This window comes from Oryctolagus cuniculus, chromosome 1 (assembly GCF_051225735.1).
Source record: "Oryctolagus cuniculus isolate XC-2025 breed Fujian yellow rabbit chromosome 1, ASM5122573v1, whole genome shotgun sequence".
NCBI lineage: Eukaryota > Metazoa > Chordata > Mammalia > Lagomorpha > Leporidae > Oryctolagus > Oryctolagus cuniculus.
This window is the reverse complement of record NC_142867.1, coordinates 139854090-139868845: the sequence shown is the minus strand read 5'-3', so window position 1 is coordinate 139868845 and position 14756 is coordinate 139854090. Positions and strand designations below refer to the sequence as shown.

At 52.5% G+C, this 14756-nt stretch overlaps 1 protein-coding gene across 1 annotated transcript; it reads left to right on the top strand.

Annotated features, from left to right (window-relative positions):
- Positions 1–352: 352 nt before the first annotated feature.
- On the top strand, positions 353–14487 carry NFIL3 (nuclear factor, interleukin 3 regulated). Its single transcript, XM_051847329.3, has 2 exons — positions 353–493; positions 12613–14487. Exon 2 carries the CDS (start codon positions 12786–12788, stop codon positions 14184–14186), a length of 1401 nt encoding a protein of 466 aa, XP_051703289.3. The 5' UTR covers positions 353–493; positions 12613–12785; the 3' UTR covers positions 14187–14487.
- The last annotated feature ends 269 nt before the right edge of the window (positions 14488–14756 follow it).

Below are 14756 nucleotides of genomic sequence, written 5' to 3'. Positions count from 1 at the left end.
CCGGAGCGGGGCGCAGGGCGCAGGGCGCGGGTCCTGGCGGACGCCGGCTCGGGCGGCGGCGGTGTCCGAGGCCGGGGAGGGACGCGCACTGGTGGCGGCGCCGCGGCGGAGTGCAGAGGGGGCGGGGCCGCGGAGAGCCCGCCCCCCCGGCCCGCCCCTGCCGGCCGCGGCCATTGGCGGCGGGCCGGGGGCGGGTGCGGGCGCGGCGATTGGGGCTGCGGCCGCCCGTCACGGCGGGGCTGGCGGGCGGCGACGTAGCGCGGCGCTCGGAACTGACCTACTAACACACATCTCTCGGCGCGGCCACGGCGCCCGCGGACCCGGCGCGCCCGCCCGCCTCCCGCGCCGCGCCCTCTCCGCCGCCGCCCGCCGCCCGCCGCGGCCCCGGAGGCCCGGCCCGGAGCCGCGAGCCCCGGCGCCGCCAGCCCGGCTCCCGATCTCCCCTTTCTTTCTCCTCGCCGCCCCGGTGCGCCGGCCCGGGAGCAGGAACACGGTAAGCGCTCCGCCCACCGCCGGCCGGGGGGCCCCGCGCCCGCTCCCCGCCCGCTCCCGGGGCGCGCGGCCGGGCTGGCGCGGGGCGTGGGGGTGCGGGCCGAAGGGTGCGCGGGGCTCGCCGGCGGCGGCGAGCGTGCGCGGGCCGCTCGTTACATAAACTTTTGCTGCCTCGGTCGGGATGGGACTCCCGCCCGAAGGTGGCTGCTTTGATTGCAGCGCGCTGGCGCCGCCGGCACGTAGTCCTGCCTGGGGTGCGCTCTCTGCCGCGGTTGCATAACGTCTCCCGATTTCGGGAAAATTGCTGTTTTGGTGGGGAAGCGGCGCCGGGGTGGTTGCGGCCCCCCCCCCCCCGCCCTGCGAGCGGGAAGGTGCGCCCTGGTCTCCGGCGCCTGGCCCCTCCGCGGGGCCGGGGGCAGAGAGGACAGGGCTGAGGAACGGGGAGCAGTCTGGCTCTGCGTGTTGGGGACGCGCGCTGGGAGCGCGAGCGGTGACGGCATCCGGAGAATGCCTGTGTCAGGCGCTGTGTGTGCCCAGACGTCTCCCAGCCCGTGTGTCGTCAGCGTGTTTTACAAGCCCTCGGGAAGGTTGTGGGATTTGTCCTCGCGTGCGTTGCGTAATCTGCCCACGGCGCAGCGCCGGCGGGGTGGTGGGGAGGTGCGCGCGTGTGCGTGTGCCGCGGTGTGGTCGCGGTCGCGCGGCGCTGAGCCCCGGGGCGCTGTTTACATCCACGCGAGGTGTCCCCCACGGCCCTGCGGAACGTCGGAGGCAGCTGGGGCTTGGATTCGGGGCTCGGGGTCCCCCCCCCCGAGAGATTCCGAGCCGTTGTTTTGAAATCTGGGGCGAATGCATTGTGACGTCTGCCTCCCCCTACCCACCCCCCTGATCCAAAGAAATGCGCTGCCTCTTAGTAGCCCCCGTTCGCCCGGGGTCGCCGCGGCTGTTTCCGACGCGACAAGACAGCGCACATAATAGTTTCCTGGAAATGTTGCATTATGTAACTGCCGGATTTGCTGGCACCGAGCGTAGAAAGAGGGAGCTAATTACGCGATTTTATAATCTCGCTACAAAGAAACTAGGGCAATCTCAGCCTGGAAAAATGTCACTGTAACAGTTCTTTTTTTTTTTTTTTTTTCCCCTCAAGGATATTTTCAACAGGAAAGTCGACAGCCCCATAAGCGCCGAGTCTGCGCAGCAGGCGGCCGAATGCGTGTCTTTTTTGCCCTAAATGAAATGTGCGTTCTTCTAAATTTAGCGCCATCGCGTTTGAACAATTGCGGCCTCGCGGAGCTATTCCTGGTGTTTTCTCCGGGGCTGCGTGCACATCCAAGTTCAAGGCCGCCTGCTGTAGTTTCACGGCGCACGCCCTCGGAGACCTTTGATAAGGCTGTATTTTTAGGAAGGCATTTCGCTGCGCCTCCCTCTAGCTGGAGGACACTTGGGGAGCCGCCGGCCCCCGGCCCCGGCGTTCGTAAATACCACCAGCTAAGGAGGTCAGAAGTGTGTGTTTCCCGTCGTGTGCTCGCCCCCCCGGCCGGATGTGATTTATGGGGAACAGATATAGGTTAGTGGATTGTGTTTCTGTCCGGATACCCTAGTTTCACTTGGGCGCTGAGCACGCAGAGCGCCCTGGAGTCCCCACCTAGTGCCATTGCGAGTGCCTCTATGCATGTGCCAGTGTGTCCATGAGCAGGTTTACACACACGCACACCCACTTAACATTTAAATAATTAAAGCGCGTGGTTATTTGTAAGGGGTAGTGGGGCCTTATTATAGCGATTCGCAGCCGGAACACGTTACGTTGTCCCAATCACAACTGCGGTGGCTCTCGGAGAAGCTGGCGGCTCGCTTTAGTCCTCTCGCCCACCCCCCACGCCCACCTCCCCACGCCCACCCCCCAGCCTCCAGCCCGGGTGAGAGCCCTGGCCTCTAGGGGCCGCGTGGCGCCACCTTCCGACCGCGTCCTCGCGTGGCGCGTCCCGGCGCCCCTCCCTCCGCCCCGCGGGGGTCTTCGGGCAGCCGAGGCTACCGACGCCGGCCCCGCGGGGCTCCCCTGGTGCGGGTGAGCGGGCGGGGACGGCGGCTCGAGACCGGGAAGCGTCTCTGGGCGGCGGCCGAACGGGGACCGCTCGGTGGCCGGCGCGCCTCCCCGCCCCCTCCCCACATTCCTTTGTTCTGGCGCGGGGGGTCCTCACGGCGCCGAGGCCCCGCTGCGCCGCCCACCCGGCGGGAGGCGGGTCTCGGGGAGGCGCGGCGTGCCGGTGTGCTCGCGGGTAGCCCAGGCCGCGGGCGCGGGGGCGCGGAGGGGCCGCCCGGGCGTCTCGGCGACGCGCTTCCCGGGGGGCAGACGCGCAGGCCTGATGCACGCGTGTGGCACGGCGAGGTTCCGAGACCCGCGCACACCTTTGTTCCCCAAGGTCCTCGGTGCGTTTCAGGGCCAGCACGTCCCCATTCCTGGAGCCGAGAGGACCCTAGGGAACACGCAGAGACCGCAGAGGGTGGGGGGTGGGGGTCTCCGGGATTTGTGGGGCTGGAAGGGCAGCCTCGGTTTGGCAGTGGCCACTGGAGCTGATTGGGCGGGGGGGGGGAGGTGGACATGGTGGTTCCTTTTTTTTTTTTAAACCTTCAGTTTCTATGGGCAAAGGATAGTTCAGAATAAAACCAAATCGGAACACCCATGGAGACGCTGCTGTAACAACTGCAGTGGAGTACTTTGGTGCCAGGGGTAACAGCGCATGGCTGGCAAGTGGCTCTCCGTGGAGGACCGGCCGAGGCTGGGCCCACACCCTTGGGAGCCTGGCCGAGACCCTCTCCCAGAGACCTCAGGAAGGTTGGGGGAAATGCACTTAAAAGATAAGTTTGTTGAACTTTAAAATCCACGCGTAGTAGTCACCTGCGTTCTCTGCCTAAATTGCTGGGCAGTATTTTAGCAGTAAGGATTGGTGTTGGAATTAAGCCTGCGGAAATCATTTCTTGAGGGTTTTTTTGTTTGTTTGTTTTTTTTTTTTCTCCTACTGATGACTTTTTTCAGAAAACTGTTTGCCCTGGTGTTCCGGGTTGATGGCTGTTTGAAGGGAAGGCAGAGCCTTGGACCTCCCAGCTCAATGGGTTACTGACTTGGGGACTGTGTGCAGGGGCAAGAGCTCAGCACTCCCCTATAGCTTCTGTCCACCGAGTTCTCCCACCCGCACCACACCCTGTGGACTGAGATGAGCAGCAACTGGGGAGTCCCCCTTATGCCCCAGGGATGAACCAGATATGCGGCCTCGGTAGAAAACGAAGGCCAAGCAGGGTGACACTGTGGACGTGGGACCCTCTGCCTAAGAGCAGAAATGGGACAGCAGCAGGTGCTTCCTGCAGAATCATGCTCACCAGTGCCTTGATGCACAAGTGAGAGTGGGTGAATGTTAGACACTGAGCCCATCTGTGCCAGGTACCCTCCTCCCCATTTCACAGAGGAGGAGATGAGAACCTGACCCGAGGCCCAGGTGCCCTGGACTGAAATCCAGGTAGGCTCCCTGCTTCTGACAGTGCCGCGCCCCCCCCCCCTTCCTTCCTGTCCCTTTAATGAGCATGAGTGCAAGCTCACTGGTTTTTGAAACAATTTCCTTTGCTGCTGTGAGGGCTTATCTTGGCGAAGTGCAATTATAACAACACTGATGCAACAGCCTGAAAATTAAAACCCCTTCTGAGAGCCCTTTCACACGTTGAGCAATGCGCCTGACTCACTGGGCCGAGTGGAGTTTTCGACTTGACCTTGCCTTGGTCATTAGAGTCAATTCTGAGATGTAAATATGATTGCAGCAGGGGTGGAAAAGGTGCCGTCATAGTGGCTAGGCTGTGTTTTCAACCCCAGTTAAAAAATCACACATACTTCATTATTTCCATTGTAATCCAGATGGCATTGCTGCTCTTAGAAGCACACTTGGGATTCAATTCAAAACCCAACAGAAACAATGTCATTGAAGTTTCCTTTAATATTCAGTTCTTGTTTTCCAGAGGTATGCCTGCATTTCACCGGGCAGGCGCATTGTTTGGTATCCTGTTATTTTTTCTCAATTATACTTGAGTTGATTTTTATCCAGATCGGGCCGGTTGTGTGAGAATGTCGAAAGATGTTGACCTTTGATCACAGGCATTACATAAGAGCTTTTCAGTTTCAAAATGAATTTTTATTACCACTACCCCCAATTATCTCTCACATTTTCTTGCAAATATCTTTCCTGTAGCTAAAGCACACACACACACACACACACACACAACTGCTTCTCATCTGGTTTTAATTAGAGAGCACAAGCTTGTTTTTAAGTTGAGTAAGGGTTTACTGGATGCCATTCGTTTCTACCCTGTGCCATGAGGACCAGGCTTCATGGGAGTCCGGGACAGTAACAAGCCATTCAATGATCAGAACTGCAGTGTCTTTTATTAACTTTCAGGAGATCTTAGACTATGGTGAAGTAGCCTGCAAGCAAACACTAAAAGCAAAACATGTTTTTAAAATCTCCTCTTAAGCATCAGACCTCTAAGGTAAATGACATCTGCAGTTCTGTGCTGACAGGGAAGTCACAAGGCAGAGTGGGGGGAACAGGACCACCCCCCTAAGATCACATCAGGAGCCCTCTCGGCCATGCTCCCACCCCCGAGCCCATGTCACTGCACCATGTCACGTGTGTCACCCGTTGCAGAGTGTCCCATAGCCAGGGGACTGTGTGACTGTTACTGTCCCTTAAGGTCAATTATCTTGTCGCCACATTTCAAGAATATTAATGGTCGCCATGTTAAGGTTGCTGTGAATTTTTACAAATAACTTTTCTGCCACTGCTGTCTTCGTTGATCAGGCCACGCAGCTGCCAGTTTGCAAGTGTTTGTGCTTCCTCTGTGCCCTCTTTAGAACAATCTTATTGTGCCTTGGGTTGCAAACACTGGCCTCTTAGACGAGAACATCAAGTTAGACTGTTCCGTGTTTCAACTACTTCCATGACATCAATGCTGTAATAAAATGCAGTGTTGTCATCATGTTTATTAGTTTCAGATCCAGTTTTCAGCTAGTTCTTTGTTGAACTCAAAATATTTTCACTTATAATGAACTTGATCGGGTTTGGACACATTTGTTTACAGATGCACCCGAAGAGAAAAAGTAGGTCAGCATATTGCTTATGATAGGGTGACTTCTGGCACAGGGTGTGTGTGTGTGTGTGTGTGGTGAATTGCTACTTTATCTCTGCTTTTAAGTATTAGGTTTGTTCTTACCCAAGGATAGGAATAAAGCATTTCATTGATGCAAAAGGCAATAGGTTTTACCCACAGGAAGAAAAAGGAGGTTAACATCTTGTTGGTATTCATAATTTAAAAGTAGAAAGAGCTGTGAATGGCTTCATTTTATTTTTTTCTTTTTCATGAAAATGACACCTCAGAAAAAAACAAGTGCCTGGTTTACAGTTTACAGTTACAGAAAGCTGGTTTACAGTTTAACATAACTTAGGTCTATGTTTACGTGGAAAGCAGTGTTTTTCTTTGTTACCTAAGCTGTCCTCTTAAGAAAGTAAACAATATAAGAGCACACCAGAAATCTTGTCTTAAAAAAGATTTAAAAGATAAATTGATGTTAGTGCAAAAAATTTTTTATGTCCCTGCATAGGAGAGATCTTCAGAAAGTTCGTGGAAAATACATATTATGAAAAACGGTGGCAAGCACCGCGGCTCACTAGGCTAATCGTCCGCCTGCCGCCCCGGTACTCCGGGTTCTAGTCCCGGTTGGGGCACCGGTTCTTTGCTCCTTCTCCAGTCCAGCTCTCTGCTGTGGTCCGGGAATGCAGTGGAGAATGGCCCAAGTGCTTGGGCCCTGTACCCGCATGGGAGACCAGGAGAAGCACCTGGCTCCCGGCTTCGGATCGGCGCAGTGCGCCGACAGTAACAGCCATTTGAGGGGTGAACCAATGGAAAACGAAGACCTTTCTCTCTGTCTCTCTTCTCTTACTGTCTAACTCTGCCTGTCAAAAAGTAAAAGAAAAGAAAAACGGTACGGATTTCAAAATCTTTGCGCTAAAATAAACATCTTTTCATTCCATTTCCCGTGAACTTTTTGAAGTACTCTCATACATTCAGAGAGTCAAGGGAAAATGAGATATTTCAATAAAAATCCAACTCATTGCACACAGGAAGGAGTGGCTCATCTTGTTGACAGAAGCTTAAAATCAAACCATGCAATAGAAACAGATTTGCAATAAAGTCCTTTTAAGGGGTAATAACAGTTTTCTCATAGTAGATTTTATTGTCTAAATTATTAGTGAGGTCTTAGATCCCTGAGACAGAATGTTTGTTGTCTTCTGTTTTTTTGCGCAAAGGGCTTGGATTGCCCAACACTGTGTCTGTGGCAGATCAGGTGGAGAACAGGGAAGACTTATGGCCCCAGAATCACCATCGCATGTAACAAGCAACCGCCTGAACCACAAACATGATCCCCATGTTAGCTTGTGAAGTTGTTTTCTTTTGGAGATGTTTTTCCAAGTCAAATCTTATTTTTAATTAAAAGCAGTATTTAGGTCATCCAGAGTTATTTAGGTCAATAAACTATTAAAAAAAAATCTGGGTTTTTAAAAGCTCATTTCTGCCTTGTAGCCGTAGTGTGAGAAACTCCAGGAAGGCAGCAGGTAGTGATGGCACCTGCCCGCGAGCTGTGGCAAAACACATCAGCTGGCACGTGATGACTCTGGCTGGTGAATTTCTCTTTTTTATTTGTGTTTTGAAGAAAGAGTCATAGCATCTTAATGGGTGTAATGAAGTTAATCGTGCTGAATATGCTAACATCATGGAATTGGCATTTAGTGTCAATTATTCACCAAAAGGGAAACATAAGCAGTGACTAATGTAGCTCAGCATTAACTGTTGGTTTGAAAGGATGACGCACAGGTGAGGTCATCATTAATCACAGGAGAAAATATCGGGGCTTGAAATGAGGTCGTCAGGTTCGCGTAGGCGCTGATGCTCTGAGAAGACCCTGCAAGCCCCCTTGGCACTGCTGTCATGGCAGCTTCTGGCTGAGGGACCTCAGCAGGGGCCAGAGCGCCTCTCGGCTTTCACCTGCTGTGTGTGATCTTGAGAAAGTCGCCCGGATTCTGACTTCTCTGACTTGTTGCTGTGGGAGGTGGGAAGGTCAGAGACACACCCGGCACACACACACACACACACTCTGAAAATGGATTCACTTTTGGTTTTGTTTAAAAAAAAAAAAAATTGCAGCCCGGGCCGCGGCTCACTAGGCTAATCCTCCGCCTTGCGGCACCGGCACACCGGGTTCTAGTCCCGGTCGGGGCACCAGATTCTGTCCCGGTTGCCCCTCTTCCAGGCTAGCTCTCTGCTGTGGCCCAGGAGTGCAGTGGAGGATGGCCCAAGTGCTTGGGCCCTGCACCCCATGGGAGACCAGGAGAAGCACCTGACTCCTGCCATTGGATCAGCGCAGTGCGCCAGCCGCGACAGCCATTGGAGGGTGAACCAACGGCAAAAGAAAGACCTTTCTTTCTCTCTCTCTCTCTCACTCTCCACTCTGCCTGTCAAAAAAAAAAAAAAAAATTGCCGATAACGAAGTCCATAGCTATCGTGTTTCTTTTCTTCTGTTTATCCAAACATTAATCGGATTTCCAAGAGATTAAAATTCTAGCAGAACTATGAAAATTACTAAAATGTCTTCACCTACTGGGCAGGATGTGAAACAACTGTAAAGATGGTGGAGGAAGGTTCTAGATGGTATGTCTGCTGGCTTATGGAAGTTAGGTGGCACCTCCAAGTGCCTTCCTGCTCCCAAAGGACCAAGGCAAATGAGTGTGTGTGGCTCAGAGAAGGGACCATGTTGCCGGGATACCCACAGCCCTGGCTGCCGTGCAGGAAGGGATTCGGCTGGGCCAGGATCTTAGCTCTGCCACTTAATGAGCTGTGCGACGCTGGGCAAGTCACTTCACGTCTCTGAGTCCTAGTTCTCTCATCTGAAAATGGTTATTGTGAAAGTCAATGAAATAAAGCAGGTCACCCCCACACACCCCCCCACACACATACTCAAACTGCTTGTTGCATAGTGTTTGATAAATGGCACCTGTTGGGATTGTTTTGTTATTATCACTGTACCAAGCACAAGAGCAGTGTGGCTGGCAGGGAGTGACGTGTGCCCAGGCCACATGCTGGTGGCACTCTGTGCAGGGGTACAGTTCCCACCGCACCCTCGAGGTCCGGCAGTCTGGGGAGTCTGACTTCTCTCTCCTTTTTATAAGCCCCCCGGGTCCAGTTCAGTGCCCAGCACACAGCAGTGGGTCTCCATACTTGAATAAACCAAAATAGTAGTTCTCTCCCTCTCTCCCTGTGTTTAAAATATTTGCTATCGAATTCACCCAATACTGTATCTCCCCCTTGTCTAGTTCCCCCATAATCCATCATGGCCCAAAAATCTTTTTTTTTTTTTTTTTAAGATTTATTTTCTTTATTTGAAAGAGTTACAGAGAGAGGCAAAGCCAGAGAGAGAGAGAGGTCTTCCATCTGCTGGTCCATTCCTCAAATGACTGCAATGGCCAGAGCTGAACTGATCTGAAGCCAGGAGCCAGGACATGGGTGCAGGGGACCAAGGACTTGGGCCATTTTCTACTGCTTTATCAGGCCATAGCAGAGAGCTGGATTGGAAGTGGAGCAGCCGGGACGCGAACTGGCATCCATATGGGATGACGGTGCTGCAGGCTGGGTTTTAATCCTCTGTGCCACTGCACCGGCCCCTAAAAATATTACTTTAATGCAGTAAAGCATGAGAATATTTTAGAGAGCAAGAGACCACAATCATATAACTTTTGTTACACTCTATTGATGTTCTATTTTATTACTAGTTATTGTTGCTAATCTGTTACTGTACTTAATTTGTAAGGTAAACTTTATCATAAGGATGCATGTATAAGGAAGAACAGCCTCCAAGGTTTGGTGCTGTCTGCAAGCATCTACTGGGGGTCTTGGAACACATCCCCCAGGGGTAAGGCAGGGAGGCAGCTGAATATTGAATGAAAAATAAAGCGGTGGGGCAATTTTCTGGGTACAAAACTGTCTAAGGTAAATGGGTGGCTATTAATCAAATGCCAAGCACCTAATATCTCCAGTTCATGGCCAGAAGCATCCACAGATATTTTAATTTCCTCTCTGAAGTCATTTGCAGTGTAGTTGGGTACAAAAGATAAACACAGAGGAAGACACACAATGTATGAAGTCAGCGCCTCTCCCCACGTTATCTCACCATGCTGATAAACTGTGTTCGACACTGCAAGGCTATTTGATAAATCATAATACAGAAAGTATCCTAAGATAGTATGTGGTGATTTGCTGATTGAGTTGTAGAGACAGTGACTGTGTCCCGATGAGAGAAGCACGAGGGGTTCTGGGGACACACACAGACACTCCCTGATAGGAAGAAACAGATGCAAAAGAAGCGAGGTTTTCTGCGGGCTGTAGTGCAGGGGTAATGGAGCGGACACGGCATGCGCAGGCACCTGGAGGCAAAGGGTTTAAGAAACTGTGAGACGAATGGGCCGATTTTAGTTCAGTGGAAGCAAGGTTGTCCCGTGTATGAGGCGTGGCGATGGCTGCCTGCCCTTACCTGCCCCAATACATACCTGTGCGAAGTGCATACCTCACTGGATGTGGAATGAAATCACAAAACGCTGAGGAAGCGTAACTAGCACAGGGTGAGTGGAACTCTTGAAAAGCCTAACTTCTTAAGCGAGGCAGTGTTTGCGAAATACAGGGTTTCTTTGGAGGTTCTTGTTTCATCGTGTTAAAGACATAAGAAAATTCAAGGAGCACAAAGATTCTCACCTTAAGAAAATATCCAGAATAAGTGTGCAGGGCACCAGAGGGTGTTTATATAAAATTGAACATGTTGAAAAGCAGTACCTGAAAATAGAAAGGCACCTTGGCAAAGGCCAGGCCCCTTGTCATCCCTTCTCTGGAATTCCTCACACTGTGCCCCGCTACTCATTCTACTCTAGGGAGTGACAGAACACAGCCTGTAACAGGTGCAACCAACCCATTCCATAAGTAGAGAGAAAAATGGGTTTTCATGTTAGAAGGCAAAACCTGAAAATGATAGGGAATATGAAAATGCACGGGTTTCAAAGTTTTTTGGCACCAAAATAAACTTACCTTTTGATTCCATTTTCCTCGAACTTTTTGAAGCACCCTCATAGGCTCATGCATCTGAGTGATCAATAGAAAGATTCCTTTTCTACAACCTCACCGCCTGCCGGGTCCCACTCTCTGCCTTCATTTCCCTTTAAAGTCTCATTATCAAAAAGCAAACAGAAACTTGGAATTAATCACCACACATTTCTGTAGGTTGTGACTGGCTGTTCCCTGAACCATGTTGGCTCTGTTTAATGGACAAAAACTTGGCATGAAACCTTATTCCTTATGATCCTGACATTATTACATCATCCCTCCTATTCCTTCTGGAAGAGACAAAAGCAATGAGCAGGCCTTTCCCATTGATAAAATTAAACTCCATTTCATTAGTCATTATACAGCTATGCATAAGAAAGAGGCAGTGACATAAAACAAAAACATTCAATCTTCTTAATATGGCAGGATAGAGCCACACTGCCCAGAGTGCTGAACCAACAGTTGTTGTACCACATCCACTTTATGAAAACTATCACCAACTGGAATATCACACAGCCAGCTGCCAGAGTCTAGAAACACAGATCCAGAACCACGAGAAGACTGTTACTAGAACGTAACGTGGCTTGATCATCTCATGTCAAAGCAAATGTCAGGGCAGATTCCTACTGCGAATATTCACCCGTGGGAGCGCTGGTTGATTCTATTTTGAGTTCTCGTGTATTATTTGACATGAACGAGTAAAACTGGAGGAACTTCTTTCCGTAATTATATTGTCTTGATTTAAAATAATTTTAAGTTTCATGAGTATACCTTAAGAATAAAAGCCTAAAATAAATAAATAAATAAGTAAACTCCTCAAATGGTGTCTTTGTTTAAGTCCAAAGCCACCATGTAATTGGCATTATTAAGACAGTGTCCAGAGCCACAGAAAGCTTGGTGGATGCTTCCACCTTGTGTGGTGAATCAAGGTGAGGAAGCAAGACAAGCAGCCTTGCTAACCTCATCAGCACAGGTGCTGCTTCCTGCAGAATTCGCTACATCCAGGTGCAGAGGGCCACCTGCAGGATTTCACTAGGGTGGAAGCCCACCAGGCAGTCAGAGATGTGATGGGCAGGTTTCCGTCCACATTAAGGTGCGGGTTCAAACGGACAGCAACTCAGGTGTTAGTGCAGCTTTTTATCTCCATTTTTGTAGAAATAAAAAATTTAGCTCCATTTGTGCTTTATTCCATACCTTGACTGCGAAATTTGTTTGCTGGTATTAAAGAAGGTTGGTATTGGTAGGAAAGATTACTTGTAAGAAGCAGGCATGTTTGGGGCCGGCATGGTGATGCCATTGGTTAAGCTACCACTTGCATCTTGCATTGCTGGCATGGCATCTCAGAGCGCTGGTTTGAGCTCTGCTCCCCACCCAGCGCCTTGCTAATGGGCCTGGGAAAGCAGCGAAGGACGGCCTAAGTCCTTGGGCCCTGCTACCCGTGTGGGAGAACATGGGAGTCCCAGCTTCCTGGCCTCCTCCTGGCCCAGCCTCAGCTGTTGGAGCCCTTTGGGGGAGTGAACCAGAGGAGGGAAGGTTGTGCCCCCTCTCTCTCTCCCTCTGTCACTCTGCCTTTCAAATAAATAAAATAAATCTTAAAAGAAGGAAGCATAGTTTGGCCGTGATAGAAATGTTCCCTGAGATTGTTCTGGAACATCACAATATGGAAGTCCTGCGCAGGGAGACCCACCAGCCGGCGGCCATCTGCCCCTTCCTTCCTAGTCGTGGCCCTTGTGCCTTCCTCCTCACTACAGCCTCTGCTTCTCCCCCAAGGCCTTGGCTGCCCTCCTCACTCTCCTGGACGGTGCCGGGCCTGCCCGTGGGTCTCCCGGGTTATCTGTCCCCGCAGGCTTCCCAACTTGGGTCCTCCCTGGCCGGCTGAGATTACACCCTGGCTGCGCTTTGCCTGTCCGAGGAGTAACCGTACCTTTCTGTGCATTGCAGATCACCCAGAAGTCTCTCGGCGTCCCCCAGGCGAGCCCCCACCCCCACCCCCCGACCGACGGACCCCCCGGGAACACGAGGACGGCGCTGGATGGCTTTTAAGCCCCCGTCTCCAGGGAGCCTGAGCACACTGGGGGAGTAACCGCCACGTGCCGACGGTGAGGCAGCCTTGGATGCAGCTAAGGACAATGCAGACCATCAAGAAGGAGCAGGCATCCCTGGACCCCAGCGGCCCCGGGGACAAGATGATGGCGCTTCACCCCGCCACGCTGACCGAAGTGCCTTCGGAGGAGTTGGCCGCCGGCGAGGAGCTGCTGCTGGGCGAAGGCAGCGTGGGCAAGAGCAAGTCGTCGGCGTGCCGGCGGAAGCGCGAGTTTATTCCCGACGACAAGAAGGATGCCATGTACTGGGAGAAGAGGCGCAAGAACAACGAGGCGGCCAAGAGGTCCCGCGAGAAGCGGCGGCTCAACGACCTGGTCTTGGAGAACAAGCTCATCGCGCTGGGCGAGGAGAACGCCACGCTGAAGGCCGAGCTGCTGTCGCTGAAGCTCAAGTTCGGCCTCATCAGCGCCGCGGCGTACGCGCAGGAGATCCAGAAGCTGAGCAGTTCCAGCGCCGTGTATTTTCAGGAGTACGCGGCCGCCAAGGCCGGCGCGAGCGCCTTTGCAGAGGAGCAGGACCCCGCGGGGGCAGCGGCGGCGGCGGCGGCGGCGGCAGCAGGTGCAGGCAGCTGCATCTCGGTCATCAAACACTCCCCGCAGAGCTCGCTGTCCGACCTGTCGGAGGCGTCCCCCGGGGAGCACACGCAGGGCAGCCCCGCGCCGCAGGACAAGTTCCAGGCCATCAAGCAAGAGCCCGTGGAACTCGAAAGCTACGCCCGTGAGCCCCGGGACGACCGGGGCCCCTACGCCGTGTCCATCTTCCAGAACTACATGGGGGGCTCGTTCCCCGGCTACTCCCCTCCGCTGCTGCAGGCCAACCGCTCCTCTAGTAACTCCCCGCGGACGTCCGAGACCGACGACGGCGTGGTGGGGAAGGCGTCCGACGGCGAGGACGAGCAGCAGGTGCCCAAGGGCCCCATCCACTCCCCGGTGGAGCTCCCGCGAGTGCACGCGGCCATGGTCAAGGTCCCCGAGGTGAACTCCGCGCTGCCACACAAGCTGCGCATCAAAGCCAAAGCCATGCAGATCAAAGTGGAAGCCTTGGACAACGACTTCGAGGCCGCGCACAAACTGTCCTCACCCGTGGACGTGGCACCCAGAAGACACTTGGACCTGGACAAGCACGCGGCCCCGGGCGTGGTGCATTCCTCCGCTCTCACTCCTTTCTCGGTGCAGGTGACAAACATCCAGGATTGGTCTCTCAAAGCCGAGCACTGGCACCCGAAAGAACTGAGCGGCAAAACCCAGAACGGTTTCAAGACAGAAGTGGTGGAAATTAAAGACGATGGCTATAAGGTCTCGGACCCAGAGAATTTGTACCTGAAGCAGGGCATAGCAAACTTATCCGCAGAGGTTGTCTCGCTCAAGAGACTTATAGCGGCACAGCCCATCTCGGCTTCGGACTCTCGGTAAGCGGCTGCCAAGGAGGAGCGGGGCGCCGCGGGGGCGACCTCGCGGCAGTAGCCCCGTACGTTTTTGTATTATGCCGAGTCTCCACTGGACCTGTGATGTCATTTCACTGTAACGTGCACATGTTGTCTGTCTGGTGTCTCTTCTGTGCACACACCATGATGAAGATTAGATTGTGTTCCCGCTCTGCCTTGTGTATAGACGGTCCATACAAAGGCTGTATATATTGAACATTATTTTTGTTGTTCTGTTATAAAGCGTGGAAGTTACCGGTTTCAATAAAGGATTGGTGACAAACACAAAACTTCTGCACTGTTGCATTTGGTTTATGGGAAAAGAAAAGCAATTTGAAGTGACAAAAAAAAAAAAAAAAAAGGTGCTAAAGTGTCCTGCTTTTGACTTGTGTAGGATAGGGGAATTTTCTTCCCAAAAGGACAAGTGGGGTAAGTTCAGCAGGTGACTGGTTTTTGCAGGCTATGAAAACCTTTAAAGTCTTCTAATGAGAGGAAAAAAACCTAGCAGTGAATTTTCTTGCATTTGAGACTAGTTGACAGAATCACTATTTTTTAAAAG

Excerpts from the sequence above, each read along its gene's own strand:
- NFIL3 (XM_051847329.3), top strand. The coding sequence starts at position 12,786 with ATGCAGCTAAGGACAATGCAGACCATCAAGAAGGAGCAGGCATCCCTG.